The sequence below is a fragment of the Festucalex cinctus genome, chromosome 2, assembly GCF_051991245.1.
Source record: "Festucalex cinctus isolate MCC-2025b chromosome 2, RoL_Fcin_1.0, whole genome shotgun sequence".
NCBI classification, from domain to species: domain Eukaryota; kingdom Metazoa; phylum Chordata; class Actinopteri; order Syngnathiformes; family Syngnathidae; genus Festucalex; species Festucalex cinctus.
In genome coordinates, this window is record NC_135412.1 from 16,560,121 (window position 1) to 16,577,231 (window position 17,111).

The following is a 17,111-nucleotide window of genomic DNA, read 5'->3' on the forward strand; positions in this document are numbered from 1 at the left end:
CTACTACTAATGATAATAATAATAAATTTGAACTGGACAAAACTTACTTTCTGCCATTACCAAAGGTAATTATTCCATGTGGCAAGTGTGTGTCTGCTTGTATTATTATTATTATCATTATTATTATTATTTTATTTTATTTTCATTTTCATACTGGCAGAAGCCTGTTTCTGCCATTTTGTTGAAACTGGTGAACGGTCAACGTTTCTAATTATGTTGAAAATTCTGAGCCCGCTTCACAAATCAAAATGGCGGTTTTATTGTAAAGCATTGGTCGTTGGATCGCTGTAATTTGATTTGTGAGCATTATTTTGATTTCAAATTGTGCTGAAATGTCATTAGACAACTATAACAATCTGCGTGGTTTGTATGCTACAGAGATGAGATGCATTGCGAAAATATCAGAAATGCTTGAATGTTCATAATTGTCCATATAGGTGAACAGACTATTTGTCTAGATACAAGCTATCAATAGACCGATTTTTTAAATTAATTTTTTCCTGCAAGCACAAACTTGAGATCCAAGCGCTGTATGGTGGCAATTAGCGCTGGGCAAAATATCGATATCGCGATATTGGCCCATGCAATATGCGTATCACAATCACATGCAGTAAATTTCATATGGAATTTTATGCTTTTACCAGAATTTGACCAGTCAGACACAAACTTAAATGTGCAACACTATCTAACAGTTGAACATTATCTAGGGTAATTACAATTACCGGTTATTATGAATACATTGAGCTTGCTTATTTTGCCACGTAAATTACTGCATGTTTTACCAATATCGTGCAGCCCTAGTGGCAATCCAACTATAATTGATATTTAAACAAAGAAAATTATGTGCATTTACAAGCCACAGGACTTACAAAAACATGCACGCTAAATGCTAATAACACAATGCAGAACGCCAGAGACAAGCTTACAAATAGCATCTATGTGGCGGTCTTATAAGCATTGCCTAATTCAGCACAAACAGTGCATTAACACATGTAGACAGCCAATATATTCTTTATCCACTGTGAAAAATTACTGATATTACTTAAGTTTACAAAGTCACTTTACAGTAGTTGTGGAAGTCTTCTTCGTTTGTGTCTGCATTACACTGCCCTCCGGTGGCCAAGTCACACACACTAGAAGGTGTCGCAATGATTTACACGATGGGCGGTTTAATTACATCAATTTTATTTGCTAGTACAACTTGTTTTTAAGAAATACAGCTTATAAAGTGCTATTCTCTTTATTAACACATTACACATGCACGGTTTTGTTTGTTTAAACAATGCACATGAGAGGGTGGAAAAAAGCAGTTTCGTGATTGAATAAAATTTGATTTTTTTTTTATTTGAGCTACCTGAAAAAAAATAACGTAAGAAAATAAACATTCATACAGAAAAACAAACTCAAGTTGTTTAATTGAAGTCCTTTTTTTAGGAGAACACAAAAATGCCCTTTAGCAACATGATGATGGTGCAGTCATTGATTGCAACCTTTACTGACCAAAGGCAAATATTTCAAATCTCTTCTGTAGTTTGAATGACAACAGCCCTGTGTGGAGTTTGAATATCTGCCAGACAACCCACAGAAAAGCCATGCAGGTACAGGGATCCCTTGTAATGGGATTTCCCTGGGTAATCTGCCGTCCTCTCACTTATCCAACATTATTTTTTTCCCATTTCAGTTTCACAAAAATTAATATTTATGACAAATAATACATCTTTGCTACTTTATCTAAACAAGTATACGGGGTAAAACACAACATGCCTTGGCTCCAGAGGCGGTTTCTGCCATGTGCAATATGTGGCCGAGATTTCACAAAAAAATAAATGCGAAAATCGTTTTGTCTTGTTTCTTAAGGTAACACTGACATTCTTCAATGAGAATATTTTCCAGTATTTTGAAAGATTTTCAGCATTTGCACCAATTTCTTTGAAAGACCTTCTTCAATGTATTATTAAAATGTCAACACTTCATATTTGTGGAAATAACTATTAACTATATTCATAATAAATATTTGCATCCTAATCATTTTCCCTGAGGTAAAAATGTCAATGCTACATACAATGATGCCTTGAGAAATGAGTGCCTTGACTTAGGAGTATTTTCATCGCCTGGCCGATTTCTTTGTACTGAGATGCAGTACGAACATAATTTAAGATATCGGTGTGCTTCAGACGCCCCCACCACTAGATGGCGCCACCAAACTTCACAACATCTTGTCACCACCTATTCACATTGGTTTACTTGCAGTAGAAGGACAGTATCAGTTGGTGGCGATACGGCACCATTAAGCTACTTTGCCAGCCGTCAATAGACATCACCGAAGAAAAAGTTAAGGTAATACATTAGATACACTCGTGTTTTGGCCTCCCATTTTCCATGTCTTCAAGTTATGTGGACGAATGAGTGCATTTATTTTGTGAGGAAAATATATATTTAAAAAAATAATAATAATTCTGAGGTTTTCTGGAGTGCTGGAGTCACAGTCGAAGAAGAATTTTTTTAATTATTATTTTTTTGAGCATCAACTGTAAAAGGATTTGCACTATTCGCGGGTTTGGCTTGGGCCCTATCCCCTGTGAATTGTGCCGCTTGACTGTAATGTTTACATTTGTTTCAATGTGGAAAGATGACTTGAGATACAAGTGTGATCATGCAACGAATAAAACTCATAACTCAAGGCCCCAGTGTATTTATGTAAATATTGTTTCTATTCACAATAAACATTTACATCTTCCCTAGTGAGAATTCAGGGACACTTCCACCTGAGGTAAGTCGACTTTCACACCAGTAGGGGTCACTCTCTGTATCCCTTGACTGAACTGAGTGACAAGTGCGTCGACAGCCGTCCTCTGCGGCTCTACTGAAAATGCGCGTTGTGCTCTTCACGCTTTGGAGGCAACTGACTGGGGTCCTCTGCGAAGGGAATTGCTGAAGGGGGACAACAACAAGTATGGATGAGCGATTTTGGCCATGCTACGTGAGCCATCATCATGCAAGAATATTATCGAGGGCCTGAAATAATGCTTCACTTTAATAAGACTGAGACATATGATTCCTCAGTCTGAAATTTTGAAAAGTACGTTATTCTTCGGAGCCTCTGAAGTGACATTGGGAATTATTATTATCATATTCTCACTAATGATATGACTGCACGTGTGTTGTCACTCACGGTTCTGAAACTGCTGTGCTGTGTATCTTGTTAAGAGGATTCCGAAACCCTCAATTAGAGCGAGCAGAACTCCACCCATCATGGCAGAGCCCATCATGGTTAATGGCCCACCTGGAAAAACACAAAAATCCATGTAATTTCATGTGTAAGGTGTGTGTACAAATGCTGGTATTTTGGTAGACTTCTATTTCCTCGTTTGCTCTCATCATCCTCAGCTTTTTATGACTCTATATGATTAATATTCCACAGGCAGTATTAGCTTTTAATATTAGTATTCCACTTAGTATAGTGAACTCATTATTCACACTAATTTTGACACCCCCTATTCCAAAGATAATTGACCTAAATGAGAATGTGAACAGATTGTGCTCCGACTATGACGTAACCCTGCAGTGCCTACTTGAGTTTTCTCTTACTGCGTGCTGCCAGGATGGCGCCCGTCAGAGCGCCACTTGTTATAGAGTTCCAAGGATCCTCTTTTCCTCTCAGGCGAACTAAACCGCAATCAATGGTGGAGAAGAGGCCTCCCCATACCGCAAAGCTACCTACAAAACAAATCAAGAGAGTGATGCCTCAATCAGTTCAAATACCTTCTGGCTTCAATGACTTGCTTACCGCCAATCTGTGGAGCTCTTAACCTCACTGCATTTCCACTACCTTTCAGTCTGTGTACAACTCCCTGAAATGTTATAGTATTGTCATACAAAAAGTACAGAGAGGGAAAGAATGGATAAGCACACTTACTGCTGGGGCATTTCGAAAGCCCTTGACAGCCTGAAACACACCCCCACCAATGGCACCCATGGTGAAAGCGCCTCCACAGTCATCCACTATCCTCCACGGGCTGACAAACATTTGCAACATTACATATATTTGACAAAACACAAGATTTTGTTAATGATCACTGGCAAACATTTGCATACAATCTGTTCTTACAGCATTTGTTCTAACTTGTTTTTCTTTTAATTGTTGCACTCATAAAGGATCTTGGGGAGAATGGGCAACATATTTTTTTTCTGGATGATTAGCAGACATTCAGCACTTTTTGAACATCTTGGCATTTTAAAGGTTGTGCAGGTCAGAGGTGATAAAATTATACACACTTTTCATGCACTGTAGAAGTAAATATTCATTTTTAAGCTGGTAAAAGTAGAAACATATTTTTTTCGTCATCGCAGAAATGACTGTAGTACAATTCGAATGAAGATAAAACGATACTGAACAATGAACTTAAGCACAGTAAAGCTCGATCGTGACAATATCCTAATCTCTTGATTTAGCCGACAGACCGTCCTCAGCTAATAATTCAAAAAAATTATTTGGACACAATGCAAACAAATGTAGAACTGGGTCGAAGAGTTTAATACGTTTGCATATTTAAAAAAAAAAATATAATAATAATAATAGTTACCAAGGTTCGCGAGCATATTCCTCCATGTTTGTTGTGGTTGATGACTGTGACGTCACTGTGATTATCGCCGTCAGTGAAGTTTCTTCTTCGTCTCCACTTGATAAATGAGACTGCACCGCATAGTGGTGTGGAGTACAACGACCAGCTCGTCAAAGACAAGGTCCGATTGTGTTTTTGAGCGACACAGTATAAGTACATTACCCAAATAACTGGCTCAGTGACATTTTGAAGGATTTTAAACTTACAACGCCGTGTTTTAATGTGACCAGTTTGTTCTGTTGCGCTCTCTTTTCGTGAATTACATTTTTCTCTCATAGCAGCATCACGATGACGTAATTAATGTGCGCCGTAGGAAGTGGTTTCGGCGATTCTCCTGGTGTTGGCGATTGTCTCATAGCAGGTAAAAAATACTCAGCTTTAGTATGCCTTTCATTTTCTACTTCATCTTATGCTTTTCAGGAATGTTTACGTTTCGACTACGAGTGAGGAGAGCTGTCTCGTATTGCCTTTGTTGAATTCATGCTTGCCACTATGTTGCACTGTAAAATCGTAACTTGCATTCGGCCGAGTGTTACCTTCGCATTGTGCGTAAATTCCACATCGGCCTACTATACGTTGCAACAACAAAAACTAAATAACATATAAACACCTAAACATGCTAACCCCCTATTGTTCTTACCGAATACAGCATATTTAACGGGCATATTTACGTCTCCCTCACAAGTGGGATAATGTTCTTTTAAATATATATGACTTACTTTATTTAGCCTCCAATTAATAACTGATATGTTTTACAAGTCTTATTGTAAATGTTTGTTATGGGTCTACATGCAAATAAACAGCAGAATATTTATGTGATACTACTTCAGACAGTCAATTAAATAAATGAAACTAAAAGAGATTGTAAAACAGCATTGTCCATATTTTTCAGGATGCCCCTTCCTGCAGCACTGCTGGCCCGCTTGGCCAAAAGAGGGATTGTGAAACCCACAGAGCAAGGTTGGGCGCAGTACAAAAACACATTAGCCCAAAATACCCCAGCCCCATTTCAATGGATTTAATTCCTGTACCATATGCCGTTTTGTCCCTCCAGGGGCAGATGAGGAGATTATTGCTGAAGATTACGACGACAACAATGTCGATTATGAAGCCACCAGGGTAGAAAATTTGCCGCCAAACTGGTATAAAGTGTTTGACCCGTCTTGGTACGTATTGCTCGATTTCTGCAATATGCCAGTATAGTTATTGTTATGATTATGTAGCTATGTGTGTGTGTTGGAGGGATAGACCAATCCAAAGTAATTAGTTTATCTGATTTTAGTTCTAGTTTAGGTTAATAAAATAAACATTTTTGTTTAATTCTAGAAACTACTATCAACATATCAACATTGTCATTTCGCATATTTATTTGCAGTAAATTAAAAATGGTCCAGGGATTTCCTGCTCCGTTTTTCATCCCCCAGGCTGTTAATATATTTTTTTTTTGCCAACATAGTGGCCTTCCTTACTACTGGAATGTGGAGACAGACTTGGTGGCCTGGCTGTCGCCAAACGACCCATCTGCTCAGATAACAAAAGCTGCCAAGAAACAAAAAGGTTGACAAAAAACAAAGTTCAGTATGTTGTTGATATTTGTCCTAACTTTGCCTTGAATTGCTCAGCGGATGCCGGGGACAACCGAGTCGAGCGCCAGTCAGAGAAGACAGACAGAGAACGGGACCGAGATCGCGAGAGCTATCGAGACCGAGATCGGGAAAGAGAGCGCGATCGTGAGAGGGATGAGCGCCGCGAACGAGACAGAAGAAAGCAGAGGAGGGAAGATGCTGCACCCTATAACAAGGCCAAAAGAGGTCCACTCAAATCCATTCTGCATTTTCACCCATGGAATATTGTGGTCTGTGACATTTTAACATACTGTACATTATAAAATGAACCTACAGCAGTCGCTTTCTGTAGGCGTAAAAAGCAGGATTGTAGAGGACTGACATAATTTTCAGCAAAAATCAGGGTGAGCTTGAAATAGTTCCTATTTCTGCACTTTTCAAATTTCCTGTGCCGCCATCTAGTAGCCTATAGTGGAATTACACACAAAATAAGCAAGAAGCAGAACCGTTACATACGCCGTACAAAAAACAATTTGTGAAATGGCAAGACTGCAAACCCAGAATTCTCAATGAGGGGGGCATTTACTGTACTCCAAATGTACAAGATTTGAACCTTCGCATACATAAATTTGGAAAACGTAGTAGGCAAACAATTCAAGGTTACATTTTTTTTTTTTCAACACAAATATTTTTCTCTTCTCAGGTAAAAAAGATGATGAAATGGACCCCATGGACCCAAGTGCATATTCTGATGCTCCAAGGTACTCCGTCACATGACTTCCTGACCCTGTTTGTTCTTAAGCGGAAACAACCAAACTTGAGCAAAATGTTCTTTTTCTTAGGGGCTTGTGGTCAAGTGGCCTTCCCAAACGAAACGAAGCGAAGACGGGAGCTGACACCACGGCCGCCGGGCCACTGTTTCAGCAGCGGCCGTACCCGAGTCCGGGAGCCGTACTCCGCGCTAACGCAGCCAACCAATTTGTCAAGGAGTAACTTGTACTGTTTGTATTTTTTCTTGATGTTCAGAGGAGTCTTGTAAAAAAAGTCATTTTGTAAGCAACAAGCGTTAGGTTGGCAGTACCATTTTGCAAATTCATCATTTTGTTTAACATTTTACTATTAATAGATGTTACTTCATTTGTCAACATTGATGCTCCAAGGGTTTTCCCATGGTGGCAGTTTGCTTTTATTTCCATATTATAGTTCTTAAACTAAGAAGAACCGATGTAAATATGTTGTTTATGACCTAATATGAATGGAACGTTTGTCAGCGCAGCCATTTGAGGACACATTTGCTAATAAAAGATAACATTGTGACTTATGTGCTGGTCTAGTAATTGAAAAAGGCAAACTACTTTCACCTCATCTTCATTTAGTGCAGTGTTTCTCAATTCCGGTCCTCAGCCCCCCCCCCCTAGCCAGCCTGTTTTCCATGTCTCCCAATTGCAATGCTGGTGAGGATCGTTATCAGGCTTCTCCAGAGCTGGCTGATTAGCTGTCATTGGAATCAGCTGCATTGGGAATTGGGAGACATGGAAAACAGGCTGGCTAGGGGGGCCTGAGGACCGGAATTGAGGAACACTGATTTAGTGAAACAATTACTCTTGTGCAAATTCCTGATTTTATTACAAACATTACAAAATGCTATTTTGTTGTTCCAATAAGATATTGAATCAAATGCCCAAATTCACCAATGGTCTGTCGCTCCCAAATAGTGACAAATAAAGTCATAGTCCAAAGTGAAGAGTTTCTTTTCATGTCTGTCAAGCTGGACCATCGCTCTGCACTTGTTCTTGTCCCGCTGCAGAATACGGCCCACCTGCACGGAGCCCAACAACATGACTTCAGACACAATGAAACGTTCCTGAAGAAAATCTGGATAATTTAGGACTCACCTGTCCCCGATGCTCGCCGAGTACAACCATGATGGCGTCATATTCGCTTTTGGGCACAATTGTTTCCAGCATGTCCTGCTTCACATCTGTCACATTACAAAAAAAATGGTCACATTCAGTTGAAGCAATATGTTATAGGGATGTTTGCAATTAAGAATATTCCAAAACCATTTTCCCTGATTTGGGAAAATAACGTCCTAGCAATTCCTTTCCCCCAATATTACGACGAAGATTTCATATTTAACACTCTTTAAAGCTGTGATTGAGAATTATTTTACAGTGACTGAGTTGGGGAGGTTTAACTTTAACATTGGATGTATTTTCGGTGGATACAGCAAAAATAATTAAATTCCTTGAAGAAAATTGAGAGACAGGCTCTCTTGAATTTTATGATGATAAGGAAATTTTCTTGAGATTCCGGTTTACCAAGGAAGCAGTTTTGGAGCTGAGCAGGTAGACTGGACCAACTGTCAAACTTGGCAGTGACAGAAATATAGGCAGTCTCTTTTCGCTTTCACACCGCTTAATCTGTTAAAACTGTCAGCCAGTTCAGGAGGAAGAGTTTTGTCCCTATTGATTAAATCGGTTTAAATTCAGTTCAACTAAATCTTATATTTATCTAAACTGAGATGAATTTTGAATGGTGCAACAATAATTTTAAAACCGGATAAACCTTGTTTGTGCAATCCAATAGTGAATCACTGATCTATTGAATAATTACTAATAAAGACAAATCTATGGACTTACCATCTATCAGTCTTCCTTCTTCCGTTCGACAAATGCAGGTAGAAGGTGTTACGACATCCTCCACGCGCATCTGAAATAAGACAATATGATAATGTTAACAACATGGCTTGATTTTGACGTTTTGACCTATAATATTCCGTTTCAGATCAGTATGAGACTTGTGAGAGACATGTATTGTAAGGAAATGAGAAATATAAAGTGGGACACTTCCCCCAATCTAAAAACATGTTTTGTTTTTACAAATTAAACATTTGATTTATTTGTGGAAAGTACTGCCTCTTAAAAGTGGATAAGTCATTTTGTTTTGTTTGGACTAATTATTGGTCTCTTAGCTGATGAAATCCATCAGAATATACACGAGAGGGTGACGTGGGAATTTTATTTTTTATTATGGCTTACGCAGATTCGCGGGAGTTCTGAAATAAATGACGTGATTGATGACGGCGCGGGAGGAATTCAAATCAGTGTCACCAGTCGACGGTGGCATTTTGTTAGGAAATATGCTTGTAGACAATGAAGATGTTGAAAATTCAAACAGCTTTGTAACGGAATGGACGACGAAAAATTTTTTGAATTATATTTTTATCTGCTTGAGGAGCTGAGATATCAATTATTTTTAATATTTTTGAATTTCCAGGAAAACCAGGTTTTCGGGGGTCACTCGAAAGTCGCGTATAGATTAGAGAGACACGTTTTGCCGGGCACTTTAGGCCTGAATGGGCTAAAGAAAATACTGTAGTACATTTTGTCGTTTGAGATGTGTCATTTTAAATACTAGCTACCATAATACTTCTCAAACAAATATCTTCCATGTATGGTATTACTTTTCTATACCATATCTAGGACTTTTTTTTTTTTGTTAAAAAAAGAGCAATTTATAAAGTGACCATCAAAGTCCACCAAACAATATCATATAGAAAATCTGGACATTTTTGTCATGAGAGTTTAGTCAATGTCAAATATGTGCCTCGTCTCAATGCAAGTTGCGAAATAGACGTTGCTCAAGCTGATGGGCCAAATACCTTTGAGTTGTAGTATCTGCCCCCCTTGAAATCTTTGTCCACAAAACGAACTTTCAAGTCTCTCTGGAGCCAGGAGGGCGGAGCCTTTGCTTGCCTCGCCTCTTTTTCTGGAGGCGTCTCTCTGTAAAAAGGATAAGCATTCTTCTTTATGAAGGTGAGTAGCACAAACAATGCAGATTGCGTATTTTTTATGGACGGACCTGTCATGGCTGGACTCTCCGTGTTTCCTTTTCCTGTTATCTTTTCCTCCGTCTCTCTCGGAAGACGCGCGTTTGACCTCGTCCGTGTGCCGCCTCTCCTCCTGTTGCTGGCGTTCATCACGCACTCTCTCCTCTTTTAGTTTGGTCTTATGTGCTTTGCTGAGACGACCTGATGGGGAGAAACTCTTTGTTAGTGTTTTCCATGATAACTTGTTCGGGTTGCAAAATTCCAGGACACTTTCCATGAGAATTCATGGGGATAAATCAGGATTTTGCTGAATTTAAGGCTGTTGGGGGAAAATATATTTTAGTGTAATCCTGACTAAAATATCAGTTGAATATCAATTGTCACGGGTGTCCAACTTTTTGTAGTTCAGGGGCTATGTTTATGTGGGCTGGACCATTAAAATCATAGCGTTAATTTCAAATTTAATGCAAAACAATGCAAGCCTATTAGAAAAATCTCTATGCAAAGCAAATTAGGTGATTTGGTTCAATAAAGATTTGGGAAACACTGAATTAGGGCTGCTCCAAAAAATTACTTCAATAATTGATTAATCTTTTGATTATTATTAATTTTTGATGAATCAGACAAAAACATTTTACATCCTTTTCATTTAAAAATAGCACATTATTTGAAATTGTCAGTACAGAAAATGCATGCAGAAATTAACTGATTCCTTAACTTGTTTGGTCTGTCACATCCACAGAAAATGCAAAGATGTTCAGTTTTCTTGGGATGTAACGATATCCAAACTTCACGATACGATATGAAGGTCACAATACGATAATTATCAAAATATTGTGGGGAGGTTGGTGATACAAAAAAGGTCACAATATTGTAAAAAGAAAAGGAACTCGTACAAAAAAACAAAAACAAAAAAAACGGTGTTCTTTTGTACATTACAGCAATGCATATAACCTACAATCTCTAATAACAATATGCAGGCACTTAATTTCTAATAACAGCACACATTAAGTTCCTCCACATATTGACTCGGTTCACAAGCATATCTTCGCTTTCATCTGACCATGAGCATGGATTTTAAACATTGAAGGGCCAAAACATGCTTTGTAAAAATTACACTGCACAAAAAACAAAACAAAAAAACTAGCCACTAGAGGGTGCTAGAACTCCACAAATGGCAGATAGGCTGCTTTTAATATCGTGACATGATGACGACGATATATTGCACTGAATGAAGGCAAAAAGTAGCCAAATAACTTTTATCCCTGCGACTCCAGTCCTAACCCAAAAAACTTAACCCAATCAGCCCTCCCAGCCACCACTTACTAAGGTCTTTGCCGTATCGGTCGTATTCTTTCTGCTTGACCAGTTTGACAGCATACTGGTGGACTGACACCACATCGCCACCGATTGCCAACTTGACCAAAACGCGAGCGTTGTCCGTGTCCAGCGCTTCAATCTGCACACGACAGAATGCGGTTAAAGCGGCTCGCTGTGCATCTTCTCGTGGGAACGATCCAAAATATATTTGACCTTTCCGTAGCGCTCTTTGTGCGCTCCTGACTCCAGCAGCACGCATCCGCCACGAGCCAACACCAGCCGCTCCTCCTCTTCCTCCTTGTCGCGCTCCTCGCCGGGCTTGGGCGGGCGCCGACGTTTGCCGGGCTCCAGATCCTTGACGGCCGAGCGATCCGCCCCGAGACCCAAGCCAATGACACGGGGTTTGTATTCATATGGTTTCACATCTCTGTCACAGAAAAAAAATATAACAACAAAACAACTGGTCATTACTAGCGGTGCATTGGATCATCATTGATCCGCGGTTGGTTCGGATCAGGTCCACGGATTGGTTGGTGGAAAAAGTAAACACACACAAAAGAAAAAAATAAAGAAAAAAGTACGCATTCGATACCATTCTGACATGTCAGGGAAGATGAAACATCCGCAACGTAACATGCTAAGCCTAACTTCAAAACAAAGTTTAACAAATAGAGTAACACATTGGCGGCAATGCAAATAGTCTTAGTCCACTATTACTTTGAAGTTGGCCCAAGTTCAGGTCATGGTGTGATGGCTAACTTTGCCCAGGTGTGCACACACGACAGAATCACTCCACTAGACGAACTTTATTTGGGGTTACTTAGAGGCACTGGAAATGGTGGCAGGTGCGCTGACTCCCATTTAAAATGAGTTTGAATGTGATTGGTCCACTATGAACACGGTCACAACCCGAATTACAAAGGATGTGCAAACTTGTGCAACCATATTATTGCAGTTTTTTATTTTTGCTTCCCCTTACAAAGAATATTTCTATCTTCTATTCAATTGAGTTGTGTTTCAGGTCACATTACTGGCGGAAAAAGTTTTGAAATGATTCTTGTTGATCTCATTTTTTATAGCACAAAAACCTGGCAGCCAAATGGAGCTGTGTAGAATTTTCATTCATTTACGGAATACAGTAATATATATAGAATTGCCCAATAATTGAACTTGTAATGAAACACACGAGAACAAGACTTACTGTTTAAAGGTGCGCCCAATGCCTTCACCTTTTTTCCAGCCCATTCCCTTCAGCATTGCTAGGCCATAGCCTTCAACAGGAACTCGCTCATAATCCTCTTCCGTTGACTGAGGGAAACACACATTCGCGCACACAAACACATATAGATCATACAATCCAACTAGCCACATTGTGACCATTTGCACAATATTGATATTCTGCGCTCAGTCCACCTACTCACAGGTTTTGGCCGCAGCTCCACATTTAAACGGTCTCCATCCTCAAAGCCATCAGGCACCTTGTTCTGTTCCAACAGGGGGATGGTGAGGTTGAGGTTAGCCTCCGACTGCAACTCCTCCAGCTTCCTCCTTGAATCTACCACAAGCAAACAGGAAGTCAGCCATTACTGTAAATATAAGCGGTGGTGTACTTGAGATTTTATTTACTATATTGAGTATTCATTTGTCTCACAACCTTTTACATCCTAAGTTTGAAAACATATAACAGCTCTTTTCTACAATGTACTTGATCAAAATACACTTACAAACAGTACACTTGACTGAGTAAATTCTTTGTCTGCGCATTAAGTACATTGTCTGACTGTGAACACATAAGGTGGCAAATGATGATGCCCTGCAAGTAAACACACCTTCAATGAGCTCTTTAACAGCCTGAGCTTCCACGGAATCATTCTCGTAAGTTTTGTCTTCACTCCCGTCGCCGTTCAGTTGATCCGATTTGCGACTTTTATCTGCACTTCCAAGGTCCTGGTCCTCTTGATCGCGGGCGCGCCAGCGGTTCTTCAGGATCAGAGGGATGACACGTTCCGTTGGACCTTCAGATGGCTTCGTACTACAAACATTACACAAAGTTAGCGAAGATTCTTTTTAGCGCTCACAATCGAATTTATACTTAGCGGATTTCTAAAATATTAAAACAGCAGTCAAAACCCAAATGTAAATGAAAAAGTCATTTTTGAAGCTAGCGTTTTAAACAAAACATTAGCATTAGCTTACCTCTGTAATTCATTCCTGGTGATTCCGGTCAAATAATCGATGTCATCTTTCGTTGACACGGCGTCGCCGCTCGGAGGTTTGAATTTGCTCAACGTTTTAGCGAAACCGAACGAAACTGATGTTTTCTTCTCGCCTTGGACCTCGGAAGACGAGGGGGAGCACGAACCGTTCTCGTACGACGCCATTGTGTTCTAGTGACGTCACGAGATAAAACAGCATCATGGGAGTAGTAGTTTTTTTTTTTTGTTTTTTTTTTAACGCGAGCGCCAACAAGCGGCTAGACCACATCATAGATGAAAAACTTTGCACTAGCTGTAAAAACTTTTGACTTCTTCCTTATAAGTTTTATTAAAGGAGAAGCTGTTGGTGTTCATGACACATCTTTTGGCGTCATCAATTTCTTGGACCCACAAGTACAAAGAATCTACTTTTCTAATGTTGTTGTGTTTTTTTTGTGTGTGTGTTTTTATGTTTTTTTCACGGAATGAGGTGTGATTGTCTTTTGAATGTTGTTGATTTTATTTCATCTACCCTGAAAAATAACAACCTACGTACATATATTATGGCAAATATATTTATACTGTATAATGCTTTGTTTTTGATTGCTCTGATACTTTTCTATATTGTTCCAGGCACAAAGTAGTTATTTTTGTACGGATGTGTTTCTGACACGAGTGGTGACTATTTACATAGTAAAGCAACGATTCAATCCGAAGTGTCATTCGATTCAATTGAATAATTTAAATATGATGTTAAAATAATGGTTTTAGTTCGTTAACCATGTCAATCCATGTAGAAGAATCTCGTGGGAGACAAAATATCTCATACAAAATGACATATCAGATTTCAATTTATTTTTCATCGCACAACTTTTATTTGTTGCCGCATATAAAACAATAGTGGGAGCAAAATACCTCCAATATCATCACTGAGTTAGAGTCATCACATGAGGTGTAATGGGAATTATTTTCAGAGGACGTTCTTCTGTTGTGTAAGGAAGTAAGGAAAGACTTTCATATGACCAGATAAAAGTGGCCAGTCGGAAGGTTCCTTGATGCCTAATTCAGTGTTTGTAAGAGGTTCCTAGAATGAAACTGATCATCCGTGAGTGTCGACGTGAACTCGGATTTCTCTGCAGTTTCACTGGCGGATTCCAGGATTCAGATGGTTGTGAAGGTTTTACGTATGTACCGTCAAAAAATCCGATGTTCCATTTGCGCATGTTATGTGTCAGACATAATGATAGAATCTTTAGATGTCCAAACAGGTCGGACAACATAGATTCTCCTCAACTCTTCTTGTCAGGGTCCTTGTGGAGACACCGGGTCAGTGTGCAAGCTTCCGACTTTCACTCTCAGGAGAGCTGCACTTCATCTGCCTCATTCACAAGTTCAGGGATGATTAGATGTCTAGGTGAGCTTCCTACTTCCTGGAACTGAACTTTTGTTTTTAGACTTCAGTGGATCACTGTCACGTCCCAGCTGAAGGTGTGGTAGGCGCAGCAAAAACCACAGTCATCTGCGATCATACAAAAGCACATTTACAACAAGGCAAATGAAGTGTCCCAAAGGCCAAGCTAAACAAAAACATACTTTCACCAATGTGCTGTAAAGACGTCATGAAACAAAAACAAAGCGAAATACATTTCCGGAAGCTTTTGCCAGAAAGGAAAGAAAATGGCATCTTACGGTAAGATGCACTAAAAATTGTTGGATCAAAATTATCTAAATTATATCAAGAATGGACCGACCCTGCAACTTTTTGAGTTATTTAACCCCTAAAGTTAAAAAAAAGTTTGGGTTGTTTTGTGGGTTATTTGTCGCAACTTTTTGGGTTAATTGTTTAGTCCAATTGAACTGGGTCAAAAATGAGTTATTTAAAACAATAAGTTGGGTCAAATTAAATTAATAACCCACAAAGCAACCCAAAACCCAATTTCAGTGGGTTGCTTTGTGTGTAAAATATTTGACTCAACTTTTAACCTGACGACTTCCTGTTTAAAATGTGAAACTTATACAGTGAGTTATATCTCGTTTAAATGTGGAACTTACTTACTAAACATGAATTTATAAAATTAATTAAATGATCATATCGTAACGTGAGATAACTGTTTTTTTTTCTGAATTGGCAGCAATACGCTTCTGCAGCTACAATTTTTTTTTGGCAGCCAGAAAAAACATTTTGAGTTTACTTAATTTGAACACGTGTAATTATGGTTAATATTTATTCTGCAACCATGTTCTAAATAAGTAAAGATTATTTTCTTTCCCGAGTACTTAAAAGAAGCATGAGGCCGCTGAAAATGGGAAATGGAAGACTTTGTTATTGTGTGGGGAGTGATGCAGCTGCAGGTAGATCATCTCCTGATACAAACAAGGGGCGGTACTTTGAACTCCTTTTCTTCCCTCCCTCAACTTCCCTTTTGACCTTCTTAGTATTTGCCCTCTTGTCCACTTTTTCCGCCTCCCAGGAGCAGTGTCGGAATCTCTTTCCTTTCTCTTGTGGACATCTCCGACAATTGCGATCCGAGTCATGCAGCTTCCCAGCTCGTCGTGTGCAACAATAGACGCTCGGTGTCTTGAACGCACCACGCCTGCACTTCAATGACACCTCGGGCTAAATTATTTGTTTCGCCAATACCGCCAGTTTAAAAAAAAAAAAAAAAAAGAAAAGAGAAAAATGTAGCCCATTGACCGTGCCAGAGGAAAGTGGTCCATAGTGAATTTGCAGCGGAAAAAGCGAACATGGAGGTAAGGGCTTGTTCGGAATGAAAAGTGTGCTACTCGGTGACGTCATAAGTCAAAAGAGCATGTCAGGCATTGATCCATAGAGCGACACGTTTATAAGCAGCTTGCCAGATTGTGTGTGCGTGCGTGAGCATGTCAATGTGCCACCCCGCTCTCTCTCTCCTCTCTCCTCTCTCTAACATCTCTCACTAGTGTCCAAATATCCCGTCAGCCGCGCGCATCCTCTTCGACTTTCTTTCTCCGGGACGTGGCGGCGGCGGCGGCACTCGTCACTGCAGCCACCACGCTTGCGCTTTCTCCACATCAAAACATACATTCCACAGTGCAGGATTAAACGGGCACTCCCCGGGCGGCCGGCAATGTATATAGACGCGTTCAAACGGATCCTCTTTGAGCGGCTCAACTGCTTGAAGAGGATGTGTGTGTGTCAGCGCCACGGCAGGTCAGTAAACTGGATGCATCCCTCGCGTGCATGCGTGGAGTGGGCATACGATGTCATGTGGCGTACGTGTGCGGCGAGTCACGTGGACAAGGTGAAGTTTGGGCTCAGCAGGTGAGCCAAGTGAGCTTGCAGGTGGTTTTTTTCACCCCAAAGTTTGCATCGTAAAAAAAAAAAAGAGCCAATGTTGTTTCTCATGAGGGCGTTCAAGTGTTTTTGTTTATTTTTCCACCCATCCATCAATTTTTTTCCCTCTGGTGCCCTGAGATACAAGTTGAATTTGTAACTCAAAGCAATCGTATCTCAAATCGTGTTTCCCCATGTACATGCATGGAAATGTGTTTAATCCGTGCACAATAAAAGTGTTTGTAATGTTTTTTTAAATAAGGA

The 17,111-nt window shown here is 39.7% G+C and overlaps 4 protein-coding genes across 7 annotated transcripts in view; 2 read left to right on the forward strand and 2 right to left on the reverse strand.

The window, feature by feature from the left end:
• Positions 1–1,163: 1,163 nt before the first annotated feature.
• Positions 1,164–7,638, reverse strand: timm17b (translocase of inner mitochondrial membrane 17 homolog B (yeast)). Its single transcript, XM_077513345.1, has 7 exons — positions 7,549–7,638; positions 4,584–4,693; positions 3,917–4,016; positions 3,788–3,851; positions 3,589–3,717; positions 3,173–3,283; positions 1,164–2,931 (listed from the first exon to the last, which is right to left on the reverse strand). Exons 2-7 carry the CDS (start codon positions 4,607–4,609, stop codon positions 2,861–2,863), a joined length of 501 nt encoding a protein of 166 aa, XP_077369471.1. The 5' UTR covers positions 4,610–4,693; positions 7,549–7,638; the 3' UTR covers positions 1,164–2,860.
• On the forward strand, positions 4,740–7,508 carry pqbp1 (polyglutamine binding protein 1). The gene is made up of 7 exons (XM_077513344.1): positions 4,740–4,983; positions 5,515–5,582; positions 5,677–5,788; positions 6,079–6,179; positions 6,245–6,433; positions 6,891–6,948; positions 7,030–7,508. The coding sequence occupies exons 2-7, from the start codon at positions 5,516–5,518 to the stop codon at positions 7,178–7,180; spliced, it is 678 nt and encodes a 225-aa protein (XP_077369470.1). The 5' UTR covers positions 4,740–4,983; position 5,515; the 3' UTR covers positions 7,181–7,508.
• A 153-nt stretch (positions 7,639–7,791) lies between the features above and the next one.
• On the reverse strand, positions 7,792–13,742 carry gpkow (G patch domain and KOW motifs). Its single transcript, XM_077513343.1, has 11 exons — positions 13,536–13,742; positions 13,169–13,371; positions 12,761–12,894; positions 12,541–12,647; positions 11,553–11,766; positions 11,346–11,478; positions 10,052–10,220; positions 9,852–9,972; positions 8,830–8,899; positions 8,083–8,168; positions 7,792–8,006 (listed from the first exon to the last, which is right to left on the reverse strand). Exons 1-11 carry the CDS (start codon positions 13,718–13,720, stop codon positions 7,875–7,877), a joined length of 1,554 nt encoding a protein of 517 aa, XP_077369469.1. The 5' UTR covers positions 13,721–13,742; the 3' UTR covers positions 7,792–7,874.
• Positions 13,743–16,052: 2,310 nt separating this feature from the next.
• Positions 16,053–17,111, forward strand: part of magixb (MAGI family member, X-linked b) — a 76,852-nt gene continuing 75,793 nt past the window's right edge. For 3 of the 4 annotated variants that reach the window (XM_077513346.1, XM_077513348.1, XM_077513349.1), the window contains exon 1: positions 16,493–16,724. In XM_077513346.1, coding sequence (XP_077369472.1) covers positions 16,642–16,724 — 83 coding nt within the window. In that variant the 5' untranslated portion in view covers positions 16,493–16,641. Of the gene's footprint in view, positions 16,286–16,492; positions 16,725–17,111 lie in introns of those variants that run through there. The other variant, XM_077513347.1, reaches the window with a different exon arrangement.